At 36.5% G+C, this 22,361-nt stretch overlaps 1 protein-coding gene across 1 annotated transcript in view; it reads left to right on the top strand.

Moving 5' to 3' along the window:
* The first annotated feature begins 8,555 nt into the window (after nt 1–8,555).
* Nucleotides 8,556–22,361, top strand: part of rnf180a (ring finger protein 180a) — a 39,115-nt gene continuing 25,309 nt past the window's right edge. The window contains exons 1-5 of the mRNA XM_088911342.1: nt 8,556–8,624; nt 11,559–11,661; nt 12,438–12,533; nt 13,384–13,476; nt 17,175–18,149. Coding sequence (XP_088767468.1) covers nt 12,456–12,533; nt 13,384–13,476; nt 17,175–18,149 — 1,146 coding nt within the window. The 5' untranslated portion in view covers nt 8,556–8,624; nt 11,559–11,661; nt 12,438–12,455. The remainder of the gene's footprint in view (nt 8,625–11,558; nt 11,662–12,437; nt 12,534–13,383; nt 13,477–17,174; nt 18,150–22,361) is intronic.

The following is a 22,361-nucleotide window of genomic DNA, read 5'->3' as shown; positions in this document are numbered from 1 at the left end:
AATCAATAGACAAACTGGTAGAGTAACTTGTTTCTGGGAAAGCTGGCCCTGGATTGAGTGTATGCATTTGTGTCTGTGTGTGTGATGTATGGGTGGCCCATCCAGGGTATATCCTCTCTTGTGCCCATTGCTTGCTGGGATAGGCACCGGCTCCACCATGATCCTGTATTGGATAAATAATCATATCTTCAATATTAAAGTTTCAAGCTGCAAAATGTGCATAATAGAATTAAAGAACAACAGATTATTTTATCATGAGAATATGCCATGAATTATTTTTATAGTTTATCATAAGAAACAGAAATTGCAGTTTTTTTAGTATCCCCAGTGTTGCTACACATCAATTGTACATGTTCTGTATTGTCACACAGCTTCACTTTGCACAATAAAAGAAAAGGCTTAGAGGAATGGAGACAGTGATAACTATAAAAGAGCTAAATGTCAACTCAACAAAGCAATTAGACATGCAAAAGTACAATATACTGTAGGAATAAATTGGAATGGCAGTTGGCAAATAATGACTGCACTACACTTTGGAGGATCCTTCAGATTATCACAAGTTATAAAAAAAGGAACCTCTCAATGTTACAACTGACTCATCTCTGCCAGACAATTTGTCCAACAATCTTTCTACCAGGCAATCAATCAAGTTCTCAATCAGCTCATTAGGCTGGCTTTTTAAGATGGCTTTCTCTGCTGATCAGTGCTCTGACATTGAGCTACTGAAGCGACTAACCTGCTTTCTGTAGTCGATATCTGGAAGCTTGGAAACCTGAAAAACAATTTCCATTCTTCCTCATGAAAGCTGAACAATATATTCTTTATATGCACACGCAGTGAAATAATTATTGTATTAATGTGTTGAAATGTGTTGAAAGAATATGTATTTTACATTATTTAAACTTGAGTAAAGAAAGTTATTGAAATAGAGCTGGAGGGCCGTGCTTCATGTAACCTGTCTGTCATTCTTCTTTTTTGTTTCTTCTTCTTTCTTTAATTTCTGTTTACCGTTTTAAATATCCATCTATCTATTTTCTTACCACTGCTTTCAATTCAGGCTTGCTAAGGAGCCGGACACAAGCTGGAGTATTCCCTGGACAGGATGCCAGTCCATCAGGGGTCACCAGGGTCAGTTTTCCCAGAAGAAAATTGATCTACCACTATGTCTTGGACTGTGGGAGGAAACCGGAGCACCTGAAGGAAAACCACACAAACACAGGAAGAACATAAAAACTCCACACAGATAGCACACGTGGAACCTCTGGCCCCTGAGCTGTGAGGCAACAATGCTAACCACACAACTGTGACACACAGTGTGACACAGAACCCCGATTTTAACTGCTACATAAAAAAAGTGTCTACACAGACACATGAATGATACAATTATATGAAATGTAATTAATTAGAAAAGAAACTAAAAGAAAATTTCAGGGACACAGAGTAATTCTATTTCTGATTACATGCTCTAATTTGTGACCTAGATGTAATGGAAAGTCAGTACATTTGCTGCCTCTTTCACCCAAGTTATGTATTTAATTATCCATCACATTTTTTGCGTCCTGTGTAGAACACCACAAAAAGAGGAGCAAAGGAATGTTTGTGATAAATAATTCTTTATGATGAAAATGATAATGATAGATAATGCTTTATATTATCACCTGCAATTAAAATGATACATAATAATTCCTTACACTTACAGTATACAGCACCTTTCTGGACACTCCACTCAAAGTAATGATAATGGGGACTCCTCTCCACCATCACCAATGCATAGCACCCACCTAAACTGTCCCACTTCATTCATCATTCTCACCACTTTCGCTGTTTTTTTTCTGCCGTTAGTTCAGCCCTTCACTGTTTCTGTCTTCACAGCTCCCAGCCTGCTTCCTGTTTTATCTCCTGAACTCTGGACAGGCAACAGTGATTTATGCTGCTCTAACAACAGGAAGAGACCGCTTAGATCATAATGTTAGAATTATTTAGGAGAAGCTGTATTCAACTGAGATTCGTGACCTCCAGAAACATCATGACAAAGGTCAGGGCAATCAAACTCAACATCATTATACTGAGCTAAAAGCAAATAAACAAAGTTGGGAAAACGATAAAGGTGTAAACAGTAAACCCATCTCGTCTGGCTATTCACTGTTACCATCACAACTACTGTAGCTTCTCCAAAAAAACTTTTTTTTTCAAAATCACCCTGTGAATATGGAGCAAATTTTATAAACTAATAACAGGATGGCTGCATTCTTTTTTTTTTTGCTTAGAAAGATTCAAGCACTAGCAAATGTTAGGACTACAGACAGTAGGTGCAACAGAACACCATACAATAATTTAGACTATTCTGCACAGATCTCCTTAGGTCTGTAAGCTGCATGATGTCAGCAAGCTGTAGGAGTTAAACAACAAGCACAGATATGTAGAAGGATATTCTGCTCCTTCTCCTATTGCACAATACAAATCTTCATCTTCTTCACCATTTCTTTTTTGTTGTCAACACAATAGCATGGACACCGATAAAACTATATAACCAAACAACACATTCATCATAAGCAATAACTATTCGGAAGGATTTATACTATTTTTTGAAAATTGTAATCACACCATATTGCCATCCTGTAGTTTATGAAATACAAAACTCATGCAATGCATTGATGGGATAAGAAAGGGCATTCCAGACAATTTCTTCTTTGTTTGGGTGCTCCTGCGTCCCTCCTCCTTCCTTTCAAACTTTTGATTTGCTTCTATTTTCTAATATTTACTTCTGTGTTTCTGTTTCACATCATTGTTCCTTTATTCCCTTTTCTCTTTAAAGCCCTCACTGGCTCAGTTCTCTGTGTTATGTACTCTGACTTTCTCAGTATGCTGCCTTTGCTTCCAGTTTTCACATTCCTGGGAAACTGGTTTTCTTGCTGTTGTCAACTATCTATTGTTTATTTTCTTGCTGCCCTTCAATTTTTGTCTCACATCTTTTTTTGACACAGCTGTCTTTGATGTAGTCAACCACTCTATTTTCCTCGCACTTTTCTTAATTTTCTGCATAATTCTCTTGCTGTGTTCTGTGTCTGATCAAGGGTCACTGTGACAGCGTGATCTCTTTTATCAAGAATCACTCAAGGATCTGTATCAGGACCCTTCAATTTCTTCCTTAAGCATGTTCTCTGAGTTATCTTACTCCTCTCTTTGCTTCTTCCACAACTTCTGTTCAAACCTGCTAAGTGTTCCCTCTTCACTCTTTTTTTTGCATTGTCCCATATCTCTAGTTTCTGTTCTGCAAATGACACATGCAATTAATCTAGATTGAATTATCAATGGCCCTTGAAGTCATTCCTAGATCATTGAGTTAAAAAAGGCAGACATGTGGGGAAAAAAGAGAAATTCACTCTAGGCTCAGTTTCATAAAGGAACACAACCAAAGCAAATTTCCAATCACAAATCTCAAGTTCAATAGCTGGTTTCCAATGCTGAAAATAAGTGGTGTCATCAAGGGTAATGTGACTGTAATTTGTGATTACCCACTGAGTTTTGCATTCATTTAAACCTACATCAATAAATTAAGCTTTAGGCAGTTACTTATTGCCAGAACAAATTAGATGTTCGTTTGTACAGTATGTATTGTTCTATAAAACTTTCATTCCAGATAAAATTTCTTTCTAATTCTGATCATGATATAGTAATAATTCTTCCCACTACTTAATAAAAGCTGTCCATTTTCTTGTAAAATGTGTTGTCAAGGCAACATGATGGTCACAGACACTTTTTTGTCCATCAGTTGGTCTGTCAAGCATCAACAGAAACCTTGTTTCCACCTCATTTAAGTTGCTCAAAAAGCACATCATCTATTACTTTGGCACCATTACTTGGATTGCATTTTCACATCCAACTGTTTTGAACCTGCCACAGGAGACAGAGAATGCCTGATCAAAGTGTAAGTATATGATGGTTCTAGTGCTTAAATAGCTTTCACAAAGATATTATGTTACGTCTGTTACAGAGTTGTTGCATTATCACTGTTCTGTAATATACTGCATAAGTAGCAACCTGATAGCTCACTTGATATTCATAAGTACCGTATTTTTAAATCACCCACATAGAAGCTTTTTCTGATTGGTCTGCAAGCTACATCTTTCAGAAAGGGTTAAGTATGGATGGTACAAAGGTTCATAGTTCCAAGTCATGCCAAGAATAATGTGTCTTGCGTGATCATGATGCAAAAGAACTCTTTATGTCAGTCCTCTACACAATTGTGCTCAAATAACTTCTTCAGGAAGTTTTCTTGCATGTCACAGAATTTCTCTCTGGTGACTGTCTTTCTACACTGTATAAAGTGAACCAGTGCCACATAAGAGGTAGTTTTAGCTGTTTATGACATTTCCGGTGCTGCAATCTTATTTTATTGTAGGAAATAATGTAATGCCCCTGAGAAAGCAACCAATATGACATGTTAAGGGTCTGATTTGTAACATAATGATGATCACAATTCCAGACGAAATCTACATTTCTTAATTTAGAGAAAAAGCTCTATTAATCTTGCCAGACTGATTTTAAAGTAATCGAAAAGGATGAACTTGACATAAGCCGGAAAAAGAATAATGTTGTGGGTTTTTTTCAGATATTGACAAAAACTAATTTATTCTTTCAGGTATTTTGTTGAAACATACAGTAGTTGCCAGAAAGGTCTGATTTCCAGGTATTTGTAACTTCAAGAGAGTGATTTTGAGTTGCTGAAGCTTTTTTGCCTCAAGAGAACCAAAAAGAAGTGGTCAATTCTCACTATCAGTAACTCTTCTTTGCAGTGTATTTAAATCAGAAAATGACAATGCTGGAGTTATGCCAGGTAGGAGTCAAAATGGTATGTTTTGAAAAACACATCAATTTTGTTGTTATTTCAGTATTTGAGAGCTGGTGGCATGTTTTTCTTTTACTTTTTATTAATCTGTATGTTTACTCTGGACCCTTTCTTTCCTGTTCTCAGCACATTTCTTTCCTAGTACTCTTCTGTCATAATTTAATAAACAGTATTGAAAGGATCTGTTCCCTTTCTCAAAAATACTCCACTTAACCTATAGTCCAAGATCTTGGTTTACTGAGAGACTGAACAAGCAGTAAGTCTCACCAGGCTAGTCTGCTTTAATCAGTTACCCACTCTCTTCAACTCTATATAGTGTTCAGCTCACTTAGTATTCTTGTAGCCTGGCTTCTCTCATGCACTCTGCTTCTGAGCACTCTTCAATGCCTATCTACGTCTGTTCAAAACTGATTTCAGATTCCTGCTCTCACCTACCACTCTATTCATTACTCTCCCTGTTTTTAATCCAATCTCTTATCCTCTCTGTGTTGCACATTCTCCACCTTTGCACAGCTGTATTGGAACCATGTACCTTGAAACAGCATTCATGGATCCATTATTCACCTCTCTGCTTTGGTCCTCAAGGCTTAGACTTTACTTTCAGACTGTATCATTGGAATGTTTTAGCTTTTCTTTGTACTCCTTATGGATCATTTACTATAGGCTACATTTTTAGAGCCTAATATTTAAATAACTTTTGGACTTTTTTGTTATTGTATTATATTATATAAACAAAGCTATTTTATTTATCCCACTCTGGTATGTTGGTAGTTTTGCAGGCCTAATATCTCACTGTCATTTTATCGTAGCCCACATTGGATGAAGGCATTAAAAATATACATAGTGTACATAACCTGTGTACTATTCCTTTGTTTTCAATTGAATTTATTTGCTGTGCTTCCTTTGAAGAGCTGTTCCTTTAAAGATCAAGAATGGACTTTAAAAATGTTTTAAAATCCAAGTCATAAAATCAAATTTCCTATATGGGTAATAAAAAGCTTAAAGATGGAAGTAATTATCTCAATAAGTAAAAACATGTAATTATGATGATAATAGTAATATTAACTTGGAAACTAAATTAAATATACAGTGGCTGGCAGATAAACCTTGTCTACCCCTAACTCCACACACAAAGATACACTGATTAGGTTCCATTGTACATTTTCCACCAATCAGTTTAAAGGACTCTTTTTAACAGCATATTTTGATTAAATTGCTATTTTATGTACAGTAGTTACCAGAATGACATCTGACGTATAAAATGTAACACAGAATACTTAGAAAAATAGAGAAAGAAGGGCAATACAAATGATATACTGTATCACAGTCAAAATGCAGCATTTTCAGCTTAAGTAATATTTTAAACAAATATACTGATGGAAAAAAGAAACACAACATTTTCTGGAATTAGAATACTATAGTTATAGCTTATGTACTTTCACGAAAAGTTGTCAATTTGTTTTAAGCCCTCTGACCAGCAATACAGTTTGTGCAGTGAGGCATTTCAACTAACCAATCACACAAAGGCTAATTAGGTGCACTTTTACCCAACAAGGTCCAGGTGGAACAATGCCTGATCAGGTCACCTTTAAAAAGGCCTCAATTCAAAACTTAGGTCACTGCAAGAAAAAGGCCACACATAGTCAGTTTTCTGTGCATTCCATAATGCCTCGATTGTCACCAGAAGCAAGGGAGAGGGCCATTGGCATGCTCCAGGCAGGCATGTCATGTGCCAGCGTTGCCAGACACTATGGAGTAAGTCACTCCACTGTGTCCCGACTGCAGAGAACATTTCAGCAGACTGGCAGGACAGATGACCGTCCAAGATCCGGTCGCCCTCGAGTGACCACACCAGAGCAGGACCAACACATCAGACTGCTTGATCTCAGAGATCATTTTAAGATCTGCCACCCATACTGCTGCTGAAACTGCCAGCAGACACAATGCCCGCATCAGTGACAGGACAGTGAGGCTCCATGCTGCTGGCCTTAGAGCAAGGCGACCTGTCAGAGGCCCTCTGCTCACACCACCTAGACGTCACACCCGACTGGCTTGGGCCGGACAGAAGCTGTGATGGACTCGTCAGCAGTGGCATCAGGTCCTCTTCATGGATGAGTCACTCTTCAGCCTGTTCCACACAGATGGGAGGGCCAGAGTGTGGAGGAAGACGTGTTGTGTTTCTTTTTTACATCAGTATATAAAATAAGGCAATGGTGAGTGTGTTTGCTACAACAAACCTAAATCAGTTAATGTGCAAAGTGATGGCTTGAAAAGTAAAAGAAAAAGTACTGTAGTGGTCTCTGTTTCTATGTAAAGTGGCTTAACTTAAATTTGTCTCTAAATTCCCTAAGATGCATATTGAATTTAATCATTCATAATATTATAAAAAAGTCATAATTCACATGAAGATAAGATACGTCAATCTTGGGGACAATGGTGCTTTTGAAACAAATCAGGGAAGTGGTAGAGAGGCAGAGAAATGGAGAAAGTTGCTTAACTCTTTGAGTATAATGAAGTTGTTGAACATACCACTCATTCACCATCTAGATCAGGCCCACCTGACAAACTGAGCAGGCCAGTGAGCAGGAAAACTGGTTAGTAAGTGGATATGTACTATAGTGGAGCCACCTGAGACTATGAAGATTTGCAAAGTTCTATGTATGAGACGGGAGTCACTGTTCATACATTGACAATATCCCAGTCCTTATACTAAGCTGTCCTGTGAGTGAGTGAAAGGCATGAAACTGTCCTTTACCGAAAAAGACTCATCTTAATCTCATACAGCAGATATACTGCAGAAACACATTGTGATCTTGACACACTGGCAAAAAGAGAGTCAGACCACTCAAGCGGCCCAGTCAAATGTCTGACTTGAAACCAATTGAAAATTTATGGCAAGGGTTCACAATTGCAGTGGCTTAATTATACCTAACAAACAAAGCAACTTTTCCACTCGGAAAGAGGGACAAAACTTCATCAACCACACCAAATCCACAATATAAACAGTAGTAATTGCTGCCAAAGGCAATTCCAAAATGTACTTAGGGTGTTGTTCTTTTTAAATACCATTTATCTCAGCAAATTTGAGTTACAGTAGGAACACAACAATTGTGCAACAGTTAGAGCAATTGCCCCGATGTGTTATAAAGTTATATACACAGTCAACGCTGTACAAAACGTCAAGACATGTATGCCTGTGTACATGTACGAAAAATTATTTTAGCAGTTAAAACGAGAAGAAAAGCTTTTCATGTTTTTCACAAATTAGTCTTGCAGTTGAAAGGTAGTGAAATTAATATATGCAATAAAACTATTAAATACTAAAAACCCTTTACTAAATGGAAAAAAGTGAAAGCAAAAGTTGATTTATAGCATACTTTTAATAAAAAAAGATTGGACATCCTTGCTTTTGATAACAGCTGAAAACTTGCGTGAGTATCTGAGAAAAATCCTATTAGGATAAAACTTAGCGTTGTTCGTCACGTTTTTCTTTGTACAGAAAAGTATTGTAAATATTGTACAGAAAATTCTTGCTCACACTATTTCAAACACCCTAACCCAAATCTTCATTTGTTTAATAAAATATATTAATTTTGTTATAGCAATAAATCGTACCACTCTCTCTACTTCTCTCACTCACGCCACAGATTTGGTACTTCTCGCTTGCCATAGTTTGTTCCCACCTACATTTCTGCAAGTTTTGCTGTAAATTAACAGGAACCTAAGCGGTGCTAGGCTCGGTGGTACGCAAATGACGTTATGAGTCTTTTGGAAGGTAATGTGAGAGACAATACTAATTGCATCTGAATAATATTATTTTTTCCTCATGTAATTGCAATCCTTGCAATTTTTTTTGCAGTGACGTTTATATTGGTGTAGTGTTCAGAAACAACAGTACAATTCTATAGATTACTATTATAATTATTATTATTAATAATAATAATAATAATACTAAACGACATGCAATATAATTGTAAAATTATTTCACGTAACAATCTATTAATATAGGCAACTGCTGTATAGTAATAGCAACATATTCAATATATGCTAATTTTAAGACTTTAAGAAGCAAAAGTTGTAGCAGTTTTCATTTTGTGATTTTGTTTTCTTATCACGACTGTCAACGACATTCAAACCACATGTATGAAATTACAACGAAGCCTTAAGACAGTGTACAGTAGTCTCCTCTAAGACAGCAGCTCTGATTAAATTCTGTTCGGGTCACATACGGTTTGTAAACTACATCCGAAAGGAAGCGACGTACAGTACAGTATCGACTTGTTGCGTAGTTTGCTTGTAGGGTTAAACCTTTTGACGTCGTGTATACAATGTACCCAAAATGAACATAGTAAAACTTATATCGTTGTGTATTTGTCCGTGGTTCATTTGAAACTTATTCCAGAACACATCACTAGGATGCAAAGGCACAGTACAATCCACATGTACAAATAAACGACTGTGAAATACTAGTGGTGTGAAAATAATACAGTATTTGAAGAAAGGAAGTGATTATTTCAAGTAAAATAAGTGCACAATTTTGGAATTAAAGCTAAGAAAGGTGTGTGAAGGTGTTTTGGCACTTTTCCGCAGTTGTTCATGATGAGGGAATTAATAAGGTGCTACAGGTTGAAATAATGCGAACATAGTAAAGGATGAAGTGTCAAAGAACAATGTAAAATGTAGGCCTGGGCTAGTTAGTCTTTTCAAGGACTCCTTAAAAAATGTAGATTATTCATAGACTACTAACTAGGATATTTTCATTGACTAACACAAGTAATAAACTAACAATAAAAAGACAGACCTTTCAATGTAACATGTGCATCAAGGATTTGCTGACAGCTTTGTAGAGAGTTCCTTAGGCATGTATGTGAAACCAGGCAACCTACAAGAGCAGCTTACTCATAAAATCACTGTATCACTGCATTAGATGCATTCAAGAAATGATTTGGTACAGCCTACTTTTCAATGAATTGTACTTAAGCTAACTGAATTGTACATCATATATTTTGTATACACTGTACATAGAACTGTAAAGCCAAAAGAATTTAGTAGAACAACCTAAAGCAAAGACTGTCCTGATGTCCCCTTGCGGGGAATAACACAGGAAGAGCTAGGATCCCGGAGGTGTATGAGAAGGTGCGTGACTTGACCACTGGGAAAAACTAAAGTGGCATTAAGATGTTGTGTTCACAACATTTCACATTAAGATGTTTTAGCGATGTTTAAAGCCTGATAATCCAAAAATTGATAAATTATCATTTGAAAAAGAAAAGGGGAGGAAAACACAGAAGGACTCAGAGGAAAGTGAAAGACTTAGAAAGTTAGAAGTACAGTACACTGTTGCTTGTTTTACAGGCATGGGTTATGAACATGAAGCTGCTGTATATCCAAGTGTGTTGTTTGCTTTAAGAAGCCCGATGACTAATTGTGTTAACAAAGATTGCAAAGCTTTCAATCAATCAATCAATCAATCAAGGTTTATTTATCAAATGCACAACAATACAGCATGCAGCAGTAGTTGCTGGCAATTAAATGTTTTTTTTTAATGAGCTCACCGGAGGGGATAAAAATCACGAAATTAAAGTTACAAAATAAGGTTAAATAATAATAGATAATAATGTAATAGAAAATGAATAAAATAAACTCAGACAAAACTCAATATAAATAGAGCTGCTATGTGTCCAGGGTGCATGCAATACATTATGTGCAAGTAGTGCAGTATGCCGAATACAGTGAAAACTGTATTTCCATGTAGCCATTACGGGTGATTTGCTAAAGGAGCTGCAGGTTGGCTATTTAGCAGTCTTACTGCCTGGAGGTAGAAGCTGTTCTGTAATCTATTGAACTTTGACCGAATGCTTTGATACCATTTACCAGATGGTAAGAGAGAGAACACTTTATGACTGGGATGACTGGCGTCCTTGAGAATGGACCTGGCCTTCTTAAGACATCTACTGTAACTGAGTAGATATCCTGGATGTTTGGTAGCTCACAGCCGGTAATGAGCTGCGCTGACTTCACCACCCTCTGCAGTACTTTGCGATCCCGGGCGGAGCAGCTCCCATACCAGGCAGTGATGCAACCAGTCAGGATGCTCTCAATAGTTAGTGCCCCTCTTTGAACTGGCTTGGATATGTGACGGCATGCCAGGTTAAGTCCTCTGTGATGTTAACTCCCAGGAACTTAAAACTGTTGACCCTCTCCACTGCAGTCCCATTGATTTAAATAGGTATGTGATCTCCTCCCTGGTGTTTCCTATAATCCACAATCATCTCCTTAGTCTTACTGATGTTCAGAGAGAGGTTGTTCTCCTGGCACCGTGCTGCCAGGGTTTCATCCTCTTCCCTGTACTACTCAGACTCTTCACCATCTGTGATCAGGCCAATGACTGTTATGTATCATCCGCAAACTTAATGATGGAGTTTGAGTTATGCCTGGTGACACAATCATGGGTAAATAAGGAGTAGAGGACAGGACTAAGCACACAGCCTCGGGGGGCTCCAGTGTTTAGAGTCAGGGTAGAGGATATGTTGGTGCCCACCCTCACCACCTGCGGGCGTTCCGTCAAGAAGTCCAGGATCCAGTTACAGAGGGAGGTGTTCAGTCCCAGGTCCTGGAGCTTGATGGCAAGCTTTGAGGACACTATGGTATTGAATGCTGAGCTGTAATCAACAAACATCATTTTCACATATTTTCCTTTCTTATCCAGGTGTGAGAGGGCAGTATGGAGGGCAGTGGCAGTAGCATTCTCTGTTGACCTGTTCTGGCGATACGCAAATTGCAGTGGCTCTAGGGTGTCAGGCAGTGAGGAGGTAATGTATGCTTGGACCAGCCGCTCAAAGCACTTCATGATAACTGATGTGAGTGCAACGGGGCGGTAGTCATTCAGGCAACTGATTCTGGGTTTCTTAGGAAACCTTTCTTTGATCATCCCTCTTGTAGTGGACATTTATAAGCTTTAATAATCAGCCAGCATATTAAGATAATACTGCTTTCATGCAACATAGATTCTGAAATGGTTTATGCTTTGAAAATGTGTTTAATTTTCCTAAACTTCATTCTAAAACAATGAATCCACAGTTGTATTCTAATATTAGTTAGTATTTGTTTGCTGTATTTGGGGAGAAGGTTTTTTTTTTAATACTGTTTTCTTCTTTGATTAGAGAAAATTTGAGGTAAACAATAGGATAATGCTGTTGGGTAATATGATAAATGCTTACAGTATACACAAATTTTAATAATTTTGTCAAAGAAAAATGAGCAATTATAAAATTGGCCTAAACTGGAAGTTTTAAGTACCAGTTCATTGTGACGGTCCACAGCACAGCTGAAAAGGGTAGCTTTTCAGATCTAGCACTTAGAAAAGATCTAACAATTTTGGACAAGAAGGGGATAACTTTTAGAAAATGTAGAAAACCTCTGTTTTAGAAGGCATGGCTACTCTCATTTCATTTGGTCATGTTCTCACATTCCTCCATAACTTTGCAATGACAAGAAAATTTTCTGTTTCTCCCCCTTAAAATATGAATCTTACTAAAACTGACTAAAAGTCACCATCACGTTTTTGTTTATCATTGACATCCTATAGGTTTGGATTTGCCCTTAAATGGAAAGGAGAGCTGCTGTGCTGCGATGCAGGAGGTGTCGAAAATGCATTCTAGGTTCAACCAGCCTTCTTCTGAAGGTATTGTTTTTTCTGCACATCATGTCTTGTAGTACCTAGGGAGGTGATGACTTGAACCACACACATTTATTTTATAACTACTAAGAAAATTTCAGTAAAGGGCCAGCATGCTGCTGTGGTAGTTAGTCCTGCTGGCTCACAGGTTCTGGGTCTTAGGTTTGTTGCAGCAGTTTTCTCTCAGCTTAGAAAGACATTCTGGCTAATTCCATACTGGAGCCTGTAATTTATTCCTGTGTATATGTGTATGCATTTGTGTGCCCTTGGACGGGCTGGTGTCTCTTGGTTCCAGAATAGGCTGAAGCTATTCTTACCAGGAATGACCACTTGTATGATAAGGGATGGACGTTTGTTTTGCAAAAGTTTGAAGGGAACATTTTTAGTTCTAGTAAGATTTTTACTGCTTAATGGTGTTTTAATAAAAAAAGAAAGTTATCCACCAGGCAGGACATGAGACCATTCCATACTTTTCATGTGCCCTATAATTGTGTCTGCACATATAATTACTTCAGTGCATTTTCTTTCTCTTTTTTTTTCCTGCATTTGTCAGTTTAGGCTCATTTCTCTGGGGAGGCAGCAAGCCATTACTTTCATTTTTCAAACCAATGTAGCATGTCTTTACTTTCTGTCTCAGACTGAATGAACACGCATCTGTTTACATGTGGTTTCTAGTAAATAATAAATAATAAACTAGCAAAAAACACTTCCATTCACCAAATAAAAAAAAACCCAGTCATCTCACAATGTCTAGCATAAAGTAAATGTCTTTCAAGAGAACAATAAGAGTTAGATGTGTCAGATGCATTTGTTGGTTAATTTAAAAGGTTTGTAATTTGATTTTATCTATGACTAGATCAATGCCAGTGATGACGATCTAACACAGTGCAACATTTGGCATGTCAATGTTGAAGCTCTGCCTGACTGGATACAAGCATGCATAGAAGATGTAAGTATGTCCATTGTAACTAGAATATGAACTTCAAATGCTTAGGTATTCTTGGTTAATTTTATAAACATTATCTTTTTTTTTTGGCAAGCAAAGTGAAAGGAACAATAAAAATATCTTCCCCTTATCTTCCCTTCTATACATTTTAAGACTTTATAGCCCAGACTTCACTCATTTGAGCCAGGGTACTGTGTACTGTGACTGTGACTGGGATTCCTCAAGTTGTAGTGGTTAATTGAGTGCTGCCTTTGTCACAAGAGTGTTGTACAGGCAGCCTTGCAGTGATGACAGTGAGAGATGTGCTGCTCCTGTAGTTATTGCTGACTGCCCTGGAAGGCACTGCTGAGCTTGCAACATTGCAAGAAACTGACTGATGGGCATTTTGGTGGGGAATGTCTGCAGATCCTCATTCTTCCTATATTGGAACCGGAGTTGTTGCCGGGAAGCCCAATCCTAAATAGCTGACGATTCCACAGTGGGTGGGTGTGTAGTAAAAATAGTGATGTCAAACAAAAAAAAAACCAAACACTTAAGACATATTTTCTTCACTAAAATGAAACATGAATGACTATTCCTATTTTTTTTTCTAATTTTTAGTAGTACAAGGATTTGAGTGAAGAAGAAAAAAACATATGGAACCAGTGTCTTGTCTCTCTTTGTGTCATACTGTATGTGTATTCTGTTTGTATTCTTTGATCTGTTATGTTGGTCACTTGTGAACAACCGGAAAGTTTGTCGAATCAAATCCCACATAGGGCACTGTTGCTATACCTTTGAGCAAGGAACTTCACTTGCTTCATTATATTGAACCCACTGTATAAACGGAACAAAGCACTGGTCGAAGTACAGTTTTTATTATTATTATTATTATTATTATTTTTGCACTCTATACTTTATTCAATTCAGGGTTGTAGGGGAGCCAGAATCTATCTCAGCAAGCAACATATTCAAGGCTGAGTACTCCTTAGACAGGAGGTCAGTCCGTTGTAGGGAACACACAGACACAAACACACACACTCACACCTCAGTCAAGTTTTCCCAAAAGCCAAATAACCTACAAGTATGGCTTTGAGCTATTGGAAGGAACTGGAGCCCCTAGAGGAAGACCACACTTATTGTATACAGGGAGAACATACAAACTGCAGATAATACCCCAGGAATTGAATCCAAGGTCACAACACTGCAAGGCAGCTGTGCTAACTACTACCATCTACCATTACATCTGTTTGTTACAGTATGTGTAAATTCTACACATAGTTTCCATCAGACTTAAGTTTAGTTCTCTAGAACATATCACTTTAATGAAGAAAAATATTTCCTTCATCAAAAGTAAATGCACAGTCTCCTTCAGATTATCTCGGGTTATTTAGCTGAGCCACTACAAAAAGTGTATTAGTTTTACATTTGATCATGCATTTATTTTATGCAGGATTTCATACTAGAAGGTATGACTCAGAGTTGAGAGGTTTCTGTGTAAGTGCAGTGTTATAGTGCATGAAAGTTTTGATGTTGAAAGTTTTTGTCCTCTTAGCCCATGGTGTTGTGGTTTTAAGTCATAACTACATACTGAACACCCTGTTTGTTTTTTCAAAAAAGTTGCAATGTTGAAAAAAGTTTCAATGATAATTTCAATAATATCCTGCTGGGAGTTCTTATAAAGTTTATATAATATAATTTAAATATATATTAAACCAAAATATAATTTAATGTGTTTATGATATCAGTCAGGATATTGCCAAACATAATTGGATTTCTCATAGACCAGGTACAATACGGATCTATCAGAAAATGAAGTGGTGGATCTCTTAAACACTATGAATATCTTAAGGTTTGAAAAATGTGTAATTTCCGCTGTCTTTGCTTTTTTTTATTTTGACTGCAAAACTGCCGCTCGTAAAGCATCAGTTATTGCTACCATTCTACCACCAACGAAGCTCTGTAAATGGGCACGTTGAAGAAATCCATAAGTAATGGTGTGATAATAAAAACCCTGAATCTGGGATTTAAAGGAAATATAATATCTTCCTTTTATAAATCACAAATAACTATATAAAAATTTGTTATGTCACTTTTTGGTTTGGACCGTCTCTTTTTTAGAAATATTGGTAGGATCACAATATCTTAAACCAGAAATAAAAAGAAGAATGGTATCTGTTTCATAATTATGGCATCACATGTTTTTTTCAGCCTTAACCCCTTAAGGAGTTCCATAAGTTTTTGTTTTATTTTATACCTCCCAATCAAGATTTATTGGCTAGCAATAAGATTGCCAATGAGTAAGTATTAGGAAAGGAACTGCCAAATGTCAGACTCTCTTGATATTTAGTATATTTGTGTCATGTCTGATGACTATTTACTTTTTTGAATGAAATTAAATGCTTTTTTCAGTATGAACCAAATGGTCTAGTCTCACAAAAGCAAGCGGAATTCTATAAATTTCTCCTGTTTTGAAAACAGAATCTACTTTCATTATATTTATGCACATCACCCCAAACCATATGATTTATAATTTCATAAGATTTTGCTTGATTTTTTTTACTGTATATGTAATATTTTACAGAACCTTGGAATTGGCGACAAATTTCAGTGTGTTGAAAGGTCTTTGTTAGTCACATAAGACAAAGTCTGTGTTTGGGATTTGGGATTGTGTATGGAATGACCTGGATCTTGTGTCAGCAGTGAACATAATTAACTCTGTTGTACTGTATGTGTGTTTGTTTTGAGAGGGAAGGGGAGCTGAATATTTGAAGAGCGTTAACTCTTTGTAGAATGCCTTGAACTTCAGAAAGCCCTGGCAGGCATTGTTCAGATAGTACTGCTTTTTCTTCCTGCTAGAGTAAAGACTGCTAAACCATTTCTAATTGTTCTGGGCTTATGCTGGTCGGCCTGTAATTATCCTTACACTAAACATAAATCACAGTTTGCTATAGTACAACCTTGACATACTGTATAAAAGCTGGAGAGGTGAAGCTATTTTAAAACAATATGAGTGAATAATCTGATTAAAATAACAGTAGTTTATTTTTGAAAATGAAAATATTGTTAGTTTTTGCTGTTATAATCCTACCTCTTTCGGAAAAAAAAAACATCAGGTGGGTTTTGGTTGGTAGAGTAAAAAGAATGAGGTTTGAGGAAATTCTCCTCTGCCAAGTTTAGTATTCTGACACTAGACAAGCTACAGTATAGTCAATATCTTTTCTGGAAGAGATTATAGCAACTCTGCTTTTACTGAATACTTGAGGATTATTTTCTGAAACTTTAGCTGCTTTATTAAGATTAATATAATGAGGTAATATCAATAATGTTAATATTGCATGTGATTAAATTGGATTTGTTAATCATACTGTATTTAAAAATTTGTAGTCACACCAGATGTAACTTTCTTTCTACTGTTAACTATTAATGATGTCTATCAAGAGGTTTAAAAGGTTTTTATTAAGACATTAATGTTCTTTTCAACCTCAGAAGAGTATATACAGTACCATGTAGTAACAACTGTATTACATTGACAGTATCATTTTATTTGGCTTCTCCTTTGTCTTCTTTCTTGTGGTAAAATAGTTACCTTGCTGATGAACCAGGTTTGTACATAAAAAGTGAAAGAGCTGACCATGTTCATTGGAAAAAAAAGAGTTGATCTGGGTATTTCGCCTCATTTTTTGACAATGAATGCTTTGTTGTTTGGTTCTTTTCTATAGGCGCAATGGACAATTGGGAAGCTGAACTGCCTGTATTGTGGGGCTCGTTTGGGGGGCTTTAACTTTGTCGGCAGTGCCAAATGTCCTTGTGGTCTGGATGTGACTGTTCATCTTTGCAAAAGCCGGGTTGATTATGAGTCAAAACACTCCTTGCCAATTTCAAGACCAGCAAGAACAAGAGCGACTCATCCTGGCCACGGATCACTACAGTCCCAAGTGGCACAGCAAGGAATGGAAGCCAGCCAAACTGAGCCCAGCAGCACAAGCTTTTCACGTGGTGCTAACACCAATAATGAGCCTGGACGAATTGCTGAAGCCCTTTGCCTTGAGGCAAGATCACAAGAAGGCAACGTCAAATCCATTAATTCAAAAGTCTTTTCTTCTGTGCCATGTCCAGTGAGCACACTACACATTGTGAAAGCTTCACATAGGAAAGCTCACAGTTTGGATTATAGCAACAAATGTGGAATGGGCATTTCTACCAGCTTCTCTAATCTTCTTAAAACACACACGGGTGATCCTGCACAGTCCGGCAGGTTGCATGGGGTCGTGCCGGCTAGCAGCTTCTGTGCAGGCTTGCAGCTAGCTACTGGAACAACACCAGAACCTGTTTTGCAAAATTTGCAGAGTTCATATGTCGATTGTGAAGCAAGTGTTCCATCTCAACATGATCCTGTAGCCATGTCGGCTAGGCGTGACAATCTCAGAGAGTCTACCTTGCTGCCAGGGAACCACAACGCCGGCCGCATTTCCTCAGTGAGAAGGAAGATGCCTTCTCAGAGCAGCACAGAGGAAGAGGATGTTGAGGAAGAACAGGCTATGTCAGCAGGCAATCTGCTACTATCTGGACCTTCGACATCTCTAGTGGCAGAGCGAAGGTTAAGCAAAAAAGAGAGGAACCGATTGAAGAGCCTAAGGAGGAAGCAGAGAAGAAGAGAACGCTGGATCCAGAGTCAACTGCAGGATCAGAAACAGGTTGGTTGCTTTTTACCTTATTAATTTCTTGACCATTTTTTTTTCAAGTGGTTTTCTTATTGTTAGGAAAATTATGAATAGGCCTTTAACAAAGTATAATGAAAAACAGAGACACTTTAACTTTGTGATTGGAGGGTTTAAAAGGGCACTGTGGTTTGCCTTAAACAACTGTAACACATTTTATTTAATAAAAATGTCAATAAAGTACATTTAAGATATATCGTCACCACTTCCACAGTGACTGTGTCCCTGTAATGTATTTTCTGTTTAAGTGCTGGTTGGGAAATAATGAAAACCTGCTACTAGATACTGTCTATGCTAATGCCAATGATTAGATTCTTAGACGCAATTTAAATTTTAAGGCATGATACTGAGTTTCAGTAAAATGCTAAAACACAGTTATCTTTATCTTTCCCAATTTACTGTTGGATGTAGTATTCTTTTTGAGGGCACACAGCAGTCAAAATAAATTTTCAAAATTCAAGGACAACAAAACAATGAATGAGTTACTCTTTTTTGTTTTCACTGAAAGAAGTATTATTTTTCCTCTTTGATTCTTTAAAAAAATTGTTGTACCAGTTTATAATTTCATAATGACAGAAATCACTAGATCTGTGTGTAAGTTAATCATTGCTTACAGTACATTCCATGTAAAATTCTCCCACGTAAAGTGCGTCGATTTAGGTCTGGAGATTAAAGTGGCCAATTTAATATTTGCTACTTTTTTGACCATGGATGGGCAGCACAGTAGCTCAATGTTTTTGTTTGACAGCTCCAATAATTTTTCTGTCATCATCTACTTATCTGATCTGGCTGGTTGATGTGATTTTGATGGATTTAGCAATTATAAATATTTTCTTTCTTCTATAAAATATGATTCATTTTGGTACTGTGGTTGTGGATGAGTTTTTCTCTTAGCTTCAAAATTGAATTACCTGCCCTTCTTTGACAGAAAGCTTTTTGGTTTTCATTTTGACTTTGATTTTGACTGAATCTAGGCTCCCAACACTGAATTCAAAGTGAGACAGTTTGAAAGGATAGTCACAGCTCTTTTATGAGAGTTTAATGACCCAATAACAAACACCTGGTCATTAAGTCAATTGTCCCAAAATTTCTTCTCCTTGAAAAAATGTTCAACTCTATGAGTTTGTTTAACTGATGCAATATAAATAAAATTACGTGATGGATGTTTATAGCTGGCAATATTCACAATTCCATGACTTTTAGATCCTCATTTTCTGCACACAGAGAACAATATGGAATTCTTCCCCAATAATCTAAACACAAAAAACTTTCAGAGACAAAGAGGGAACCTGTTTCAATTTAAAAGGATCCACATGAAATCTTTCTCTATTTCCCGTTTTAGGGCATAAATAAGACATTACAGCAGTATAGTCTTGAATTAATAAAGGTATATATCCATACTTTGGTGTCAGATAGGCAGAGCTAGTGTGTTAACAGAGCATATGATATCACAGGTTCAAAGGTATTTGATATTAAATAAGGACGTTATTAGAAGGTTTGTAATTGAATTCACCGCTGCCAACAACACCAGATTTTCCAATTTTATGAAAGTGTGTTGGAAGCCAATGAACATAGTCTCAGTATTGCCACAGTTTAATTTGAAAGTTTGGAAGTTTGATTTTTGTAACTGGTTGCATACTTGAGCCCTGTTACACATGCATATCTTAATGTCGCCTACTGTATAAAGACACCTATAAAGTGTAATATCTGATTTGGTCTGCAAATAGATCTGAGTATCATCAGTATAGCAGTGAAACCCAAATGCACGATGGCAAATAATCTGACCAAGGAGCATGTTTGTTACCAGATCCCAAGAGAAAGATAGAAAGCACTTTGGTACAGTATGTTATTTGCATTTTAGTACTGTATTTAATTTCTAACTCATCAAATACTTTATAATGATTTGTTGTGTCATTGCTGTTCTAATTTTATGTATGAAAACCAATGAAGTCAAATGAAAACAGATTCCAAAATGATCACTTATAGGTGATCCTTCAAATTTTGGAGAGAAGCTACTGAAGCAGCTAGTGTTTTTCCAACTGATGTATCTGTGTATTGTGCATTATTTCAAAAACCTTTTTTTTGCCTGTCTGCTGTTTTTCAGGCTCACAACCCCTGTACTTTCACACGGAGTAGACACATTAATAAAACACGTTTCTTTAGCATGAAAAAAATCCATTACAGCTAAGGTGGTTATTCACAAAAATAGATGGTATGTCCATATTGTTCCATTAGAACACTGTGATGCTTTTTTGCCACATTCATAAAACTCCTGCCAGAATAAATAATGTTGATCAAGTGAAAAGTAACAGAAAATAAGTAACAAAGTCTGTATGAAAATGGAAATGTCCTATTCTAATAATACAACACGCACAGTTATGTTAACTAGTGGTAGAAATCATTTGATTTCTCATGGCAGGCAAAATCCTAATCTCTGCCTTTACATGGCCCAGGCTCAAAAGTGTTGCTGGACATTTAGCAGTGAATTTTAACGGACCAAATTTAGATTTAACATGTCTGCTCACATTACCGACGCACTTTGAGTATCACTGTATAGAGGCTGCAATTTAATAACTTTCAATAGGAATGGTTTCTTGCTGCCACAGTGAAATAATTGCACTGGTAATCGCTTCCATGAAATATGTACCTTCTTGCTTGTGGATGGTGGCTACCAGGAAAGAAACCTGAGGCTGCATAAATTAATCAGATTAGACTTTCTTTTGCAGTTAGGAGAATTTATTACGATTTAATGTAATTCAGTTAGAATATTGTCTGTGACACCAGCCTCGGTGTTTCAGAATTACATGCCATTCAGAACACTTCATAAAGACTTCTTTAATAATAACAATCAATTAAAATGTCATGGTTAATCTAACTAAATGCTTTATAAGCAGCATGCTTATATTTTGGTATTAAGATTGTCAATATGTCTTGTCATAGAAAGAGATTTGTAATGGAAACTAGATTTTATTATATTTCATAAGTATATATACTTTGATATAAATAAGGACTTTAGCTGAATTAATTTATTTTAATATAATTTTGTATTTTATCATTGTGTGAATCTTGACATTTTTATGCATGGCTTGATTCGAATGTGATATTACAAAATAGAAGCTCTATTTTGTCCCTGGTATATTGATTCCAGTTCACAGAGTTTTATTGCATGCTGTTGTCAACAATTGACAACAATTAAAATGCTCCCTTCAGATGTTAAGGAATGGGGACAATTTGGTAAAACAGTATTTTCATAACCACTTAATCTTACATTAACACATAGGCTAGTATGCATAATTAAATGGCAGTCATTTGAAACTTTATCTTTGTACAGTATCTCATCCAGTCCCTTGTATGAATGTCCTAAAAATTATATCAAGCATTTAATATATAATAAACTGTATAAGCATTTGTTTCTACTACTGACTTGCTCAGTGACTAGTTTAGTCATTTCTAATGAATGTATTACAAAAAAACTTTTGACTGTACTGTGATGTGGTACCCACATATAGTATACTTACCTTATTAACTACTACTGTATACAGTACCCACATATGCAACAAAATTATCTTTTTGACTACTACTTTTTCAGAAGCTTTTGATCTCTTTCTGAACAGGGTTTTCAACAGGTTGAAATTACAGTATGTGTGTCACTCAAATGTGTGTCATGTCAGGCTCCTTTTATCCTCTGAATGCACACAGTGTCCCAATTTGTGAAATTACAAAATAATGTGTACACACTTGTTAAAATTAATATACTGTATACAGTATATTAATATGTAAGTGTAAAACAAAAAACAAGGGTACGTAAATATAATGAAACAATTATTGATTACTTCAAAGTGTCTTTTCTGAAAGGCTTAATGCAACAAAATTGAACTGAACTGTATGAGTATTTTGTTAAGAATGACATGCAATGCAATGCAAAAGCAGTATTATACAATAGAAGAAGTTTACATAATTTCCTTCTGCTCTGACTGAAACTCTAAAACTGTCACCTAAAACAATGTATTATTTCTTTACTTTGACATCCCCATATCTAAACTGGTAAACAGATGGTAAAATGTTCATACAAAGTCCATTTCTTTTCTACCACTTGCTTACGTAAGTAATAGAATTTGGAACTTTTATATGGGTTTGTTGTAATGCAGTATGACTTAGAAATATGCTCCAAATATAGCACTTCAATAC

This window comes from Atractosteus spatula, chromosome 3 (genome assembly GCF_055471065.1).
Source record: "Atractosteus spatula isolate fAtrSpa1 chromosome 3, fAtrSpa1.hap1, whole genome shotgun sequence".
Classification (NCBI taxonomy): Eukaryota; Metazoa; Chordata; class Actinopteri; order Semionotiformes; family Lepisosteidae; genus Atractosteus; species Atractosteus spatula.
The sequence above is the reverse complement of the archived record's forward strand: the minus strand, read 5'-3'. Positions and strand labels throughout refer to the sequence as shown.